Source organism: Rhamphochromis longiceps, linkage group LG10 (assembly GCF_057381845.1).
Source record: "Rhamphochromis longiceps isolate RC_006_pf linkage group LG10, R_longiceps_female_GT1.1, whole genome shotgun sequence".
In the NCBI taxonomy this organism is placed as follows: Eukaryota; Metazoa; Chordata; class Actinopteri; order Cichliformes; family Cichlidae; genus Rhamphochromis; species Rhamphochromis longiceps.
In genome coordinates, this window is record NC_140566.1 from 36,730 (window position 1) to 52,555 (window position 15,826).

Below are 15,826 nucleotides of genomic sequence, written 5' to 3' on the forward strand. Positions count from 1 at the left end.
ATAGGGGAATGCCTGCCATTATAATAAGAAGTCTTTAAAGGGCAACTGTTAGTTAAATTAGTATTGCACTGGTGTTTTTGGCTTCTATGACTCTGACTTTCATCAGCGACGGCGCTAACCTGACGCAAACACTGTGCTTGAACCCACACTAGTGACTGGTGGCCCTTTGCTTTGCTGCAGGTGCGCAGATGCATAGATAGCTGACTTTTCAACGTTCACTTTGCAGTCTGTACTTTCTTTTGGAAAATAAACTTCCCCACCCTCTTTTGTGCGTCAGTGTGTCGGTTTTGCTGTCACCTTTTCACACAGCTTAGTCACAATATGAAAAATTGGCGTCAATGACAGGGCTACTGCCTGGTTATAGGGGAACACCTGCCATTTAAACGAGAATCAGAAAAACGACACAGTTTTCTCGTGTTGCAGCCGTTTATTGTTCACATAAAACACATTCAGACTGGAGTAGAGCCCCCGCCCCCCTCGAGCTTCTCAGTAAACCACAGGTGTATGCATTCAGCAAAAAAAGAAAAATGAAGACGCTGACAGCTTTAACCTTCAGTTTTTAAATTAATGGCCTTCCATATTGACAAAGTCCAAACACGAGAGCACAACCCAGTCAGTTGATATGCTAGGTGATTTTGAACAAACACAATCCCGACCTCAAGTCACCACGCAGACCCACAACAGAGCGCCGTGACTTTCTACCAGTGTCTCTTCTGTTCTTTTGTAAACATAAACAAAGCTAAACAATAGAGAGAACACACACACAGAAATCCTATTTTGTTACCCGGTGCAGCTGGTTTTGATCACTGGGTAAAGCAAAACAAACTATCAGATGGATTTGAGGCAGCGCTCAGAGTAACGCTACCCTGCGAGGGGCATTTCCTCAACCCTGCAAACCGCTCCGGCAAATAAAAGAAGGCTGACCTTGTGGCTCCTAAAGTGAAAGACATGCTGGGAATTTCGTCTGTAATCATTGTCACTTTTCCTGTACTATGCAGGAGGTCACGCATAGTTGAAGCGTTCAAAGACGCACTGTCTTGCAAGAGGGAGCACATTTATGCTAACTGCTTTCACTTTGTCTGAGCAAAAGTGACCGACTGATATAAAGTGTATATTTTTAGCCCTTTATCAGAGAAATAGGTTGAAAATCCACTTTTACCATCCACTGTTTAATTTGCGATATGTGATCCTAATAGTTTTGCTGTCACAGCAGATGCATGTGGGTGGATTAACTTTCAGTCTTCCCTTTCTTGCTGTAAGTGCACCGTTTGACACTGGAGCGACTTTTTCCTGTCTTCACCTCATATTTAACACTGGGAAAGTAATTATGAGCCAATACAGGATACAGAACATACATTAAAGAGGCAGATGTTTTCCTCTACCCTGTAGTGCTAATTATTCTATTAGACTGTTGTGGTGTGGGTTTCCCAGTTGTACAGCTACTGGTTGTAGAACTTCTCTTGACTAAACTAAAAGCAAATGGCGCTTTCCTTACGCTGTTCAAATCACCCAAAACTCAGCAGCAGTGTCTCTTTCTGCTAATAAAAATGAACTTTTCCTGAGCCCTTTTAGGCAGGAACTGTTTTTTTTAAACCAAACTACACCTGTCAACCACATTACCACAAAGGAGGAAGTGTGCATCTACCTGTGACGGTGTGACAGAGTGCAAACTCTGGTATTGTTCCTCTCAGCTGGCTGAAGGCACCTGTTGGTTGGCCAGTGTAAAAAGGAGAAAGAAAATAGTTCCCACATAATACTTCTCACAAAGTTTGGGTTTTTCTTTACCTATTCATGTGGTTCTGTCATATCCCAGAAAAGGAAGACGTCTCTACAGCTGATATCTCCCAAACCAGGTTGTTCACACCAAAGTATTTTTCATAGATAGCCAGGGTGAAAACACAACAGATGAACTGTCTCTTTAAGAGTGAATCTGTGCGGTCCTCAGTAAATCTGATCATTATGGATTTATTGAGCTTTAGTTTTGATACCTGGCTGACACTGAAACAGGTGAAGGTAAACACACCATATATTTATGCATTTTACTGTATATTTACTGTGACAGATCAGACAGGGCTGAATAAACCGCTACGTACTGTTAGCCTTTGCTTCCAAAAATGTTGTCGACATTAAATTTATTTTTTTTAACCGCTTCCCCGACACACACACACACACACACACACACACACACACACACACACACACACACACACACACACACACACACACACACACACACAAAATCCTTTCAAGGACAACATGATGATGACTCACGATGAAGACATGGAACAGTGTGACACTTCTCACCAAAAGGACAAAAGCAGAAGTGTAGTAGGCTTCTAAATACAATGTGAGGAAATAGCAACAAGTTCTCATTCCGCTTCTTTCTACAGGTACCGCAGACATCACAGGGTAGCATGCAAGCTTCTCTCAATATAGCGTCGACAGCATGGCCATAAACGGCCTCAGGCACAGATGCTCGTGTGCTACCTCTGTGTGAGCTAAAACACCACAGGGTTTCCTGTCTGTGTACTCACAACAGGAAGGTACACTTACCTGTACTGCTTTGATATCTCTGTATCAGTGTAGACAAATTCTAGAAGACATCCTGAAGCTCTAAGCCAAAGGCGGCACAACATGTTTCCTCATCAGTACGATACCAAGAAATTCAAATATATATTAGCATTTGGTGCATTTTGTAATGGTTTTGGATTGGATGAAAGCGCGGCAATACAGCATGAATAAACAGGCATTTTTCAGGATGAATGAATGAGGAGAGAAGAAAAAAAGGTTGCCTTTTTCTTGCTGCCACCTACTGGTAAGAAAAAAGGGGGATTGCATACAAACCCTGATGTGAAATACCTGAAGAAGTCGCAAAGAGCAGAACATGAGCGTCTTATACTTGGGAGCCTTTACAACAGCAGATATTTTGACTCAGACGAGCAATGATGACTCATGTAAAAAACAAGTGTGTCAGTCCGACAGAATGATACTGAATCGTCTGGATGGAAGTCATCATCATCATCATCATCATCATTATTATTATTATTATTATTCACACCCCTGCCCAAAAACCTGTGCAGGCTAAACACGCGGTGCTGAGCAAGTTTATTAAACCACAGCCCAATGGATGCTTCATGCCCCAGCTGTCCTCAATTAGGAATAATTAATAAAATGACTTTTAAAAAATATTTCTGTATTGGTTAATCCAGGAGTTTGTGCAAACTCATTAATCTAAATGATATTTTTATCTGTTAGCTGTGAACGTTCAAATTTACTGTTATACACAAAAGCTGGTTTTAAATTGGAAAGCATTATATATATATATATATATATATATATATATATATATATATATATATATATATATATATATGTGTGTGTGTGTGTGTGTGTGTGTGACTCATTCACACCTCCAGCCCTTTTTCCTGTGTCAGTCTATATAAGTGCTTTCTGTGTAACATTCACATGCATCCGTACTCTGATGGATGCATTGGAGGGCAGCTTGGGGTCAGTTGGCAGACTGGAGCTGGGAGCACACAGGGATCGACCCATAGACCTGCTCTACCCCCTGAGCTATGTCACCAGCTGAGCTACACCACCTGGTGGTCAACCACCACTAGTTTTAGTGGTTGAATTTTATGTTTGGTCAATTTCTGATTTCTCAGAGAAGTCCAGTGTCACTGGACTGCATGACTCGTTTACATGATCAGATTATGATGAATATGACTGTCTGTACTGCAAGTTTGGAAAGCAGCAAAAGGAAGATCTGTTAAGTCGAGGACTGCAAATTCTTACAATCTGCTGTTGTGAGTAGGCTAAAATAAAAGAGGAGCTTACATTATACATCTGACCTTTGTTTGATGAATATATAAAGTTAGTGTTAGATTATGACTTGGGTTCGGCATGGAGCACTACTGTGTCACATGACACAATTTCTGATTTTTGTTCTGACCCAAGTCTAAAACTATCATCTATATTTTTGGAAAAAACACAGGAAATGAACTACATTCTCTCATAAACATGTACTATAAATACGTTTTTATGCAAATCTTTAAATACAATTCAAATGTAATTTGCACAGACTGGGAAATAAATCATCCACCTATATTTATTCGTTCATTTATTTATTTTTCTTATTAGTGTGTGTTTGTTTGTTTATGTTGGCACATCTGACCACTTTCCCTCTTTCAGTTACTGGATTTATTTTCCTGATCTGCCGTTACTGGAACTCTTTCCTGATGTTTTCGTCCAGCCTGAGCAGAGTAGTGCCGCCGGCCGACGCTAGAGGCTCTTTTTGTTGCTGCTGTTCGATTCCTGTGTTGTTTTGGTTGGTGAGCCCATGCTTTCTGCTGTAGCCGGTTGTAACGGTGATGGCTCTCACATGAGGTGACGGATCGGGCCTGTGTTTTGTCATTTAACGCCAAGTAAGGTGTCGCGGCCATGGCCGCGGTTTTTGACATCGATTTGGATCAACCGGATGAGAATGTCTCTGACGAAGAATTTGAGGATGGGGTGAGTTGATGCTAACGCTAAGGCTAATGTCCCTGCTGTTAGCCAGTTAGCTAGAACTAAGCAGCTCCGAGGCCTAAGTTGCTAACACCGGTGCCCATGTATCCATTATCGGACACGTCATCTTTCACTCTTTTCCCGCGTATTAATGTGCTTTCACATACAACGTTAGCTACAATGAAATTAAACATTACAGTTACATTTTCTGGATTTTACTTAAAGTTTTGGACGATGGGTGGCTTAAGTTAAGGTGGCCAGCCCTCAAGTACAAGTAAGGTTATTCTTCAGTTGAAAGTGTACAAGCAGAGAAGATATCAACGCCAGAGGGTAAAGAAATCAAAAATAAGGTAAAATGTCAGGTTAGAAATAAAGCATAACGAAAGCTAAACAATAGCAATTGACGGTGTAGTAGCTAGGGCGTAAGGGGTTGTCCGATTATGGAGCTATGAGCGGCAACGCTATTAATCGGTATTTTCGGAGGGATGCTCTTATTGCCGTGTAACTAGCTACATTAGCTGCACATGAATGCTATATCTGCGGTTTGTTAGCTACTTTAATTTAATCAGTAGTGTATCCCTTTCTGACCGTTCTTTAGAAAATAATAATAATACAAATAAATTATACTCCAGCCGACCAACAACAGGCTGAAATGCTACCGGTGCTAGCATCACTGCAGGTAAGAGGATCACACTTTTGCTAGCCTTCCCACCGCGGCGTAACGTTAACGCGAGGCTACGAGTCTGCTGTCGTCGCTGCGTTCCTGGTTATCAGTTTCGTTTAAAACTGATAGTGTTAGACATACAGCACGTCCCTGCTTAACTGTATTGGTTAGCCGTGAGGCTGTCCTAACTTTGAGTGAACTAGGCTAATAAAAATATATCGCTAGAAAATGAAAAGGTCTGTAATGTACCTCCGATTGATTCAGACTCCCTAGTAAAGAACAGTTCTCCCTCGCATTCCTGTGTGCCTAAATGTTGTGTCCCGGTGTCCCCTTTTGTTTCCAGGGGCAGCTCAGTGAGTACATGGAGCAGTGCAGTAGCTTTGATTTGTGAGTATAAGCGATGTTGTGATTCACTGTGTTTCGAAAAAGGGAACAAACCATTTTTCTTAATTGGATGCGTGGGAGTCAACATTTCAGGATCTGGGAAAAACCTAAATCCCGTCATAGCTGTTTTTAAATTGGTAAAAGAACTAACCAATTTTAAGCGAACTTGATTGTACTTCTGAGCCATAAGAAATTTGCAACTAAACTTAATGGAAAACTAACATACGTTATGTAGTGCCAGACCATAACAACCCTCTGTAGCAGGGTTGTTTTGTTTTCTAATGCTGGGTTGCCCATTAAAGTGAACTGAAACCTGGTAGCTTTGAGAGCCGTTCATGCATCCAGGTGGAGACCTGTGGTGCTGTGTGAAGCACCATTTAGCAGGTAAAACAATCATTGTAATCTGTGATAATCCTGTTTGGCTTCTTTGTTCTCACTTGGAAATATCTGAGGGATCTTTGTGTGGAAGTGCTTTAGCAGTGGGCACTGATCTCACTCAGCCAGTCCCCCCACCCCAAACAAAATACATAAAAATAAATAAATAAAATAAAACTAGCATCAGAAAAAGTCCAGCCATTACCCAATGTTGTCACGGTGCTCAAGTGTTTGTGGCACTCATCCTAAAATGCTAACAGTGTTGTGCAAAATATTCTGAACCTGTGTTTCATCTTTACTTTCTTATCTTCTTTATTTATTTTTTTGCTTTGTTTTGCCAGTAACATGGATGACTGTGAGAAGTTTGAAATTTCAGAGAACAGCGTGAACAAAGGAACAGAGCAGATCAGGCCCGAATGCTTTGAGCTGCTGAAAGTTTTGGGAAAAGGTGGCTATGGGAAGGTGAGGACTCAAGACTCTCAAATCGACATTTCTCTCTGACACGTTTTCCCTCCTCCTTTTATTGACCCCTCTTGACTTGAAAGTTAGGGTTTGAAAAGGCTTAACTTACATCTTCATATTCATATGCATTTGATGCAGCGTTAATTTAAAAACAAAAAAAACCCTTTGTTTTTAAAATCGTGTAAAATGCAACTTATATTTCTTAGCCTGGGACCTGGTGTCAGTATGTGTGGGAGGCATTGCAGATGTCTTGAAATTCCAGTGGGTGGAATGGGAAATTTGGCAATAGTTTACAGTGTCATTGTTGTTTATCAACAGCCCTCCAATTCCCACAAATATCTAGCAATATTTTTCCTGTGGTAGGAAGAAAGAAATCCTGTTTCACCTTTACCGTAAGCTCTTAAAGCAAAGAAGTAGAAGCCTTTCTTTGCATAGACATAAAGCATCAAAGTAATCCGTCTGCAGCTGCTTGTATCAAATCTTAGGACAAATGGAGATTTTAAAGATGAGTGCACATTGTAGGTTCTGCCTTATTTTTGTGGATGTAGAGCTCTGGAACTTCCCTGATGTTTCGTTGCTAAACTTGACAATGACAGAGCACATTAGTTATTTTGGAAACATTTTTCACTTAGCAAGCAGATGCATGACTTGCTCTGTCTGAAGTGGTTTTGACGGAGATGACAACAAAGTCATTTTCCGTAACTTGGGACTTACTTAGAATTATGAGATAACACAATCGTATTAAGAAAAAAGAAGAAGAAAAATGTAGCACATTGGCAGCTGTTTTGATATCGTCGTCATGTTGCATAATTTGGCAAAAGTTTCTCTGTATTTTTAACTGAGGGTCAGAACTCAAGCCTTTCCTTATACGAAGTAAGAACAGATGATTTTAGTCTTATTTTTTAAGAGTAAAGACAATGATTTTCAAATTCATACCTGAGCGATTGAATTTGTGTCTCGAATGTATAATTTTTCCAATTCAAAATATCTGGACCCCACAGCCAAAGGATAGGTGACGGTACATTCATCGTAGTTTTTGAAAAGGTGGTATTAAAAAGTCTTAAATAAGCTACAAAAGTCACATGCTTAAGCAATAATGTTAGCTATAAAATCATCTTATATCTCTCTGGAAGCTGTCAGCCGAAGTTCAAGATATTCAAACTAACATATAGATACAGTCAGTAAGACCCAGAGGCAAGCATTGGCATTACGTTCACCTGCTCTCACTGCGCAGAGTGAGAGCAGCGTTTCATTATGGGCGTTATGACCTTAGCTCCATGCCAGAGTGCGAGGGAGTGCTGCACATATTTGATGTTACATTAAAAAAATCTGTGTTGTATCACTGCTGCTTGTCTTTCAGGAAATGCATTTCTTTCTTTGTGCGCTTTAGTCTTAGATAAAATTTGATGAACCTTGTAGCACTCCTCCTTAAATGTCTTTATACAAATGTAAATTATTTTTGCAGGTGTTCCAGGTTCGGAAGGTATCGGGTGCCACCTCTGGGAAGATATTTGCTATGAAGGTTTTAAAGAAGGTGAGTAAATCTGCTTGCATGTACTCGAGTCGGGTTCATTCGTAGAAACTGGCCCGTGTCTGAATACACAATCAGTCTGGTGTTGCAGAGTTGATGTCCGAGTTCTCCGTATCAATAGCTACGAGCCGGAGCAGGTGATCTGAATATGATATCCTCTTACGCTGAGCTACGAAGCCAGAAGGACAAACCAACCTAAAATAATGGCACCAGGCGTTTTTCTCATGACACCTCAGAGCTGCTGCTTCTGTTCAGCTTGCCTCCTCTCTGCTGTCGACACAGAGCTCATGTCTGGCTCTCCTTGAAAAACCAGCTCATATTCCCCGAAGCCTGAGGTTTCGCTTAATGACTGTTTATTAGCTTAATGAGACTTAGCTGTAGCTACCATCTTGGCGTCCCGGTTCCCGCTCTGCCTCTGCAGCTGATGTTTTAAAGGTTTCGTGCCAGCTAATGGGGTAAGATTTATTGCCCAAATAGTTTCACACCCCTGCACTGTGCTTTTCTGTCCAGGCCATGATTGTGCGTAACGCAAAGGACACCGCCCACACCAAAGCCGAGAGGAACATATTGGAGGAGGTTAAACATCCGTTCATTGTTGACCTGATCTATGCCTTCCAGACGGGGGGAAAGTTGTACCTCATCCTTGAGTATCTGAGCGGTGAGAAGGAATTCCCAGTCATTCTATCAGTGCAGCTCCTCATTCCCAGTGTGAATACATTTGAACGATGAGTTTTCGTATGTGGTAACTAGGCGGGGAGCTGTTCATGCAGCTGGAAAGAGAGGGAATCTTCATGGAGGACACAGCATGGTGAGTTGGTCTGTTGCTGGTAAAACCTCGATCGTCTTCTTTTTTTGGTTGAGTTCAGTTTACTGCGCTCACAGTAAGCGCAGCTGCAAGCTTTCATTATCACGAACAAAGCCAGTGTCCAATGAAAACAGGGACAAATGTAAATATCATCCCTAAGAATCCTTACGTACCACGTGTGACAAACAAATACATCTGACATGTTGTGCACACACCGTACGCAAACATGAGTAGGTGGAAGTTGGCACTTATTAATATCCACTTTCACCAAAAACAGAGATGACCGTCTGAGTGACACCACTGAGAGGAACGTTATCTACATTCATACAATTTGTTGTTTTTGACCAGACGTGTGAAGTTGTGTGTTTTGTTTGTTGCACACACTAACTCCTGTGACTGTGATGTTTCACATTAGTCCTTCCTACCAGCTTGCTGAACAGATTGATTTGCTGCTTTATACAGTAGTTGCATCTTTACATTAACTTGCATGTTTGCATATTACATGATCAGCACCATGCATTTAGGATGTTAACCCACAGAAGAGGCATCTTAACACCCAGTGATGTGACTTTATGATTCACATTCAGTCAAAAACAGGTTCTCCAAAATATTTCTAGGAATACAACAAAGAGACAAACAGTAGCTGCTTGTGTTCTGATTGGAGCAGACGGACATATTTAAACTGGAGCCCCAAAAAGCATCACGAGGAAAAACAATCACATCGAGGAAATTGGCACACGGGGGAGTTTAAAGTTTGAGGAACTGACTTACGTGAAGGGAGGCACGTAGGTGACTCTGTCTCTCAGACACTGAGCTGGAACAGTAGGACTGTTCAGCTGGAGCAGGGACTGAATGCTTGCAGTATGAGTCCTTTTGTCTTATAAACACAGTCTGTAGATGGAGACTCCATGAACCAAAGTGCTGAACAAATAAGGGTTAGTAGTGTTCCTAGAATAATGAGAGACACTGAGTGCAGAAAGGCACAGGAGTGTAAACATTACATCATAACGTGGGCAAGAAATGTGCGTAAACATAGAAGAGTAACGAGGAAAAATGGATAGAAATGTCAATGCATTCGACTAAATATGGGACCTGCGTTGTGTTTTTCTGTTGACAGTTTCTACCTGGCCGAGATCTCAATGGCGCTGGGTCACCTGCACCAAAAAGGCATCATCTACAGGGACTTAAAACCTGAGAACATCATGCTCAATAACAACGGTACTGAAACACTAGGAGCTGCTTACTAAACGTCCGACCTAGATACATGTCCTTCACCAACTGAGATTTTCTTGCAAATATCTTCTGCTTGTTTTGCATTCAACTATTAAAACACAACCTTGAACCTTCTAACGTGTCCTCTGTACGCATCCACCTTCTAGGACACGTGAAGCTGACGGATTTCGGCCTATGCAAAGAGTCCATCCATGATGGAACAGTCACCCACACCTTCTGCGGCACTATCGAGTACATGTATGGCAAACAGTCTGATGATTTGCATACACATCAGCACATTCATGCCTCTGGTTTGACACGCCTTCTCCTCTGCCTCTTCTTCTTCAGGGCTCCAGAGATCCTGATGAGGAGTGGACATAATCGTGCTGTGGACTGGTGGAGTCTGGGAGCGCTCATGTACGACATGCTGACAGGAGCAGTAAGTACAAACCAGTCAACATCTTAATAACTAACTAATACAAGTAACCGGAACCGTTACTCACAGCGTCCTTATCGTGCTGCTCAGCTAATGTTTCCAATCTGCTGCTGTCCCTCAGCCTCCGTTCACCGGTGAAAACCGAAAGAAGACCATAGACAAAATCTTAAAATGTAAACTCAGCCTTCCACCTTACCTCACGCAAGAAGCCAGGGACCTTCTGAAAAAGGTGAGCTGTTAAAGCCTTGCTCCTCCCCACACGCTTCACACGCCTGTCTCGTTAAAAAGCACTGATCTGCTGTCAAAAATACGAATATTTATGTTTTTTCTAGTTGCTGAAGAGAAATGCCTCGTTGCGACTCGGGGGCGGTCCAGGAGATGCAGCTGAAGTCCAGGTAGGCATCGCTTTTCAGATGGAGCTTGAAAAATATGTTTTTAAAAAACCACGCAGACACAAAACGGCTGTCATGTTTCCTAGGCCCATACGTTCTTCCGCCTTATAAATTGGGACGAACTCCTTGCTCGCAAAGTAGAGCCTCCATTTAAACCATTTCTGGTGAGTTTGTCTTCCACACAGAGATGTCCTGTGTAATGTGGCCATGAAGGTCATTAACTAACCTGATTACTATTGTATTTTTACAGCAATCAGCTGATGATGTCAGCCAGTTTGATTCCAAGTTCACCAGTCAGACTCCAGTGGACAGCCCCGATGACTCCATGCTCAGTGAAAGTGCCAATCAAGTCTTCCTGGTGTGTAACTGGTGCCTCACTCACCGGCCACTTCATTAGTTACACCTTGCAAGTGTTAGTGAACCTTCTGAACTGACTGGTAACTCAACAAGGTGCCGGCCCACATTGACAGGATAGCATCACACAGCTGCTGCGTCCGTGATGCGACTCTCGTTTCGACACGTCCCAAAGTGCTCTGTTGGGTCGAGTGTGGCCAGCCTTCTCCGGCATTAGCAGAGAATGGCTGCTTACTGGATTATTTTCTGTTTTGGACCACTCTCTGTAAACTCTGGAGATGATGGTGTGGGAAAATCCCAGCAGATCAGCAGTTTCTCAGATATACTCGGACCAGCCCATCTGGCACCGGCAACCACATTCAGAGTCGCTTAAATCACCTTTCTGCCCCATTCTGAACCTCACACGTCATCTTGACCATGTGTATGAGTTTAGCGTGAATGAGCGAGTCGCTGCTCTGCCATTGGCTGATTAGTTATGTGCACTAATTAGCAGTTGGGACAGGTATACCTGACAGAGTGGTGGGTGAGCGTATAATAATGTTGCAGGGTAAGATCTATGAAAGACGACTCATAACCTGCGTGTCAGTGTTTTGTAGAGTTTCGTTCGGTCATCGTTTGTGGTCAGATGATGTGAGGTAGGAAAACGCTAAATATCTGGTGCAAAGCTGATGTTGCTAAACTTACGCAGAGTTTTTAATAGAAAACGGTGCACTGACTGTTTGTGTTGTCTGAAAACATGCAAACAGCAGCTAGTTCTGGACATACTGGGTTTTTTTCGTGTTTTGTTTTTGTTCCCTTTTCGACAAGTGGGTCTTACGAGAACCAGTTAATGCGTCCCATCTGGTTTAATCCTGTTGGTTTTCCTGGAAGCTTCACTCACTTTTCCACCGCATTGCATGATATGGTTTACTCAGCATTTCATTGTTCATCATCAGCTGTGGGTTGTTTTTGGAAAGATGGTCTTTGAAGTGGGCTGAGATCTTTCTGTTTTTGTCCTCCACCCCTTCCCCAGGGTTTCACATATGTAGCCCCATCTGTGCTTGAAAACGTCAAAGAGAAGTTCTCCTTTGAGCCAAAGGTCCGCTCGCCGCGAAAGTTCCCAGGAAGCCCGAGAACACCTGTGAGGTAACGGCATGTTGTTTTTCTCTGCAGATCTGTCCGATTTCACTGGTCATTTAAAAAATTTCCCAAAACAAGTCTTCATCCTGATGACTCACTCGCTGACCTTGTGAATAGCTTAAATTTTCTTGGCTAACAGTAAGGCATATAAAGTCATTAAAGCTTAAATGAATTGAATAAAAACATGGATAGGGAAGGTGAGGGGTGTTTTGGAGTTTTGGGGGTAATTGTACGCATCCCTTGTACGCAAGGTTTCATGAATAAGAACATTAAATAAAAAAACAACCTCAGATGAACAACAACACAAAATAATTTGAAGCCAGAATGCAGAATCAGTGGACGGTACTCCCTTACTGCTCCCATTAAAACAGTAATAACCCAGATGCTGCTGATCAAATGCAGTTGACTGATCATCAGTTGAGCACCACCATAAAGGCAGATGTTTTGGCTGGTCTTGAGCATTAATGTGTGTGTTAACACAGTGCCAAGGAGGAACAGTTGCTGCTGCCCATGAGTTTTGAGAGGGTCACAAGACCATTTCCAAATAATTTCAAGTGAATCGTTCTACTGTGGGAACGATTATTCCCAAGCAGGAAATGTTCAGCACAACTGTCATTGTACCCAGGAAAGCCACGTCAGTCCGTGCACTCCCTAAGCGCCACATCTCAGACTCGACAGGGAAAGTTCATAATAGTACAATTAGAAAAAGGCAAAGGTTGCAAGGACAAGGCTCTTTTCTCTAAAGAAGAACACGGCAGCACGGCTTAGATTGCAAAGTCGTATCTGTACACGCCACAAAACCTCTGGAACAATGTTCCAAAATGAAGATGTCTGGCAATAACGCCATAAACCACCGGCCGAGCGTGGTGGTAGAGGGATAATGATCTGGGCTCGTTTTGCAGCAAATGTGGAACTCCTGTGTACCAAAGTATCCTTGAGCCAAATATGCAGCTTTCTATCTGACAGCTAAAGCTTGGCCTAAATGGATCCTTTCATAGGACACATCAGGGAACCTACATCCAAGTGTCTCAAAAAGAAAACACTAAATGTGGTTTAATGACCCGGTCAAAGTCCAGACCTCTGACTGAAGAGAGCTGGAAGTCTTACTGAACCGAAGCAACGTTGTGTTGTGTTGTTTATTCTCAGGTTGTATTTAAATAAACAAGTTTTCTTCGTAAGTCCTGGTGTGTGATGGTGTGCTTTGGTGTACTTTTTCACGACTGTAGCCGTGTGGTGCACATAACAGCCTTTAAGCCTAATCAAAGTATGTCATATCTTCTTCCTCAGTCCGGTGAAGTTTGCAGGGGGGGGCAACTGGCACCGGGGACCTTTGATGACTGGCAGCCCATCTCTGCTTTCACCCAGCAGCTCGATGGACCAGCCCATGGAGGTTTCAGCAGTGGAGCAAATGGACACGAGCGGCAGCGGCTTCACCGAGGCTTCTGCGCCGCTTCCCATCAGGCACCCTTCAGGCATCAGTGTAGGGCCCTACAAGAAGCAGGCGTACCCCATGAACTCCAAGCGGCCCGAACACCTACGAATGAACCTATGACGCTCGGCTCGCCTATGAACGCCGGCCCTCTTTGAGTGTCCCTTCCTTTTCCTTTTGTCCTTTCAAAGAGACTTGTAGGATTTCTTTTTTTACTTTGACTGACGCTGTCAACGCCGATCACCAGCTCTTCCAGCAGCGCCTTCCCCTCCTTAACCGCCTGAAACCTCCTGACTTAGCCTGGGCCTTTTTTTTTTTGTAACTCGCCACAGCTAATCAGCAGTTTATAAATTAGCAGAGCGGTGTGAGAGGTGCTCTTCGACAAACTCTGTTCGAACGTGTGCTGAAAAACGCCAGCTGACGAGTGGGCTCAGGTGATTGAGATGTACTCAACTGGCATTACTGTAGGATTTACTGGTGCTCTTTTATCTTCGAGTCTAGGGTAACGTTACTTGTAGTGTTTACGGCGAGTCTACTCCATCACAGTGAGAAAAGGATCTCTAATAAGGAGCATTTGTTTCTTCCTCATCGTGACATTTTATCTGAACAGTCACTCTGTGAAATTTCGGATCGCGCTGTCAGTCAGTGGATTTATTGGATCATAGTTTCACAGGGTTAGGTCCTTTATATTTAAAGGACAGAGTCAGATCGCCTTCGTCACTAGAGCTGAGAGCAGGTGAAGAGCGCGCCTGAAGGAAAGCAGCTATAAAAAGACAAGTGAAATTTCAGCCAAGTGCATCACTTCCACCACAGTCGATACCAAATGCTGGCACTGCTTTGTGTGACTGGAAGGCTTCCTGCGGGACGCCGATCCAGAAACACTGATCGTTTTCTTTGTGTTGAATGTAAACAGACTCCAAAAGCCTTTGTGTGTCACTTAAATCTCCTGCTCTTATTTTTTAACTCATGCAGTCTCATTGCCACTGGCATGGTTGGAAACCAACAAGCATGTTGACCCAAAATACTCTGAGCCAGATTGGTATCACTGCCTTTTTTACTGACATGGGCTGCATTCATGTCTAAGGTACTGTGAGTGTGCTTTTTGTGCATTGTAACATGGCTTTAAGCGTAAGGGTGTATTAACACACACCTGTGTGAATAGACCATCTATTAAGAGTGCGATGTTTGGGATGTTTGTGCGACGTAAAGCTGCTAGATGAGCCTTTGGAGTCAAGCCATTGAACCCTGTCATCCTAAAAATGACCAAAGGTCGGATTCAGATTCCCATAATGCTAATGAAAGCTAAACGAGTGACTTCTGTTGTTGTTTTTGAAATTGTTCCCTGCAATCCACAAATGCTGACTGTAACGTTTGGCCAAAACGAGCTGAAGCTTTGGGGATTTTTCTGGTAATCATAAAAATGAAAACACAGGAAGTTTGCGCCTTTTTCTACAAATGAACTGTGTAGGAACTTCTTTTGGTTCATGTTTTAGGTTTTACTGACTGAGCCGATGTATTTGGATCATTCCTGTAAAGCAGCTGTGTTTAACAGCCGTCACTCCACTCGCTTACTTTGTTTATATTTATTTCAAGTGCCATTGTGGTTCCACTTCGTTGTCTACACTATGCAAACTATGTATTTATTATGTAGTATTATTCACATAGGGCAGCAGAATGTGTAAAAAGTTGATTTGACTTCTGTTGCAATTATAATCGTGTACAGTGTAATTTTATTTCCATAGAAAGTCTTACAAGAACCTCAGATGCAGCTTTTTTTAATGTTTCAAAGGCCCGACGTCTTACAGTATTTATTTCGAGGCATAGTTTCACTTTGAAACCTTTTTTTTCTTCATTTTAGACTTTCCTTGCCAAAAACTTGAAGTGTAGTTTTTCTTTTGCAGTGGAAAGATAGATGATGTTATGATGCAAAAACCAATGGGAATGGCACTGTGCCTTTGCTGACAGAGTACATCATGTATGTACAGTTTGCTGTATATTGTAGTTGTGTGAGTGCGTGTGCGCGTGTAAGGCTGGGATTGATTACCACCGCTGACGTCATGCCTTTCTAGGATGTGTACATCTTTGATCGTGGTCTGAGTGGGAGGTTTGGTGTGACTGTCGTGTCTGAGACACGGTGATGTAAAAGTGGTGCATTTT

The 15,826-nt window shown here is 42.6% G+C and overlaps 1 protein-coding gene across 1 annotated transcript; it reads left to right on the forward strand.

Annotated features, from left to right (window-relative positions):
- Positions 1-4,270: 4,270 nt before the first annotated feature.
- On the forward strand, positions 4,271-15,459 carry LOC146660077 (ribosomal protein S6 kinase beta-1-like). The gene is made up of 15 exons (XM_085419764.1): positions 4,271-4,512; positions 5,514-5,557; positions 6,271-6,391; positions 7,857-7,925; positions 8,433-8,580; positions 8,673-8,730; positions 9,845-9,945; positions 10,107-10,197; positions 10,288-10,378; positions 10,497-10,604; positions 10,708-10,770; positions 10,854-10,931; positions 11,018-11,125; positions 12,134-12,246; positions 13,528-15,459. The coding sequence occupies exons 1-15, from the start codon at positions 4,441-4,443 to the stop codon at positions 13,790-13,792; spliced, it is 1,530 nt and encodes a 509-aa protein (XP_085275890.1). The 5' UTR covers positions 4,271-4,440; the 3' UTR covers positions 13,793-15,459.
- Positions 15,460-15,826: the final 367 nt, after the last annotated feature.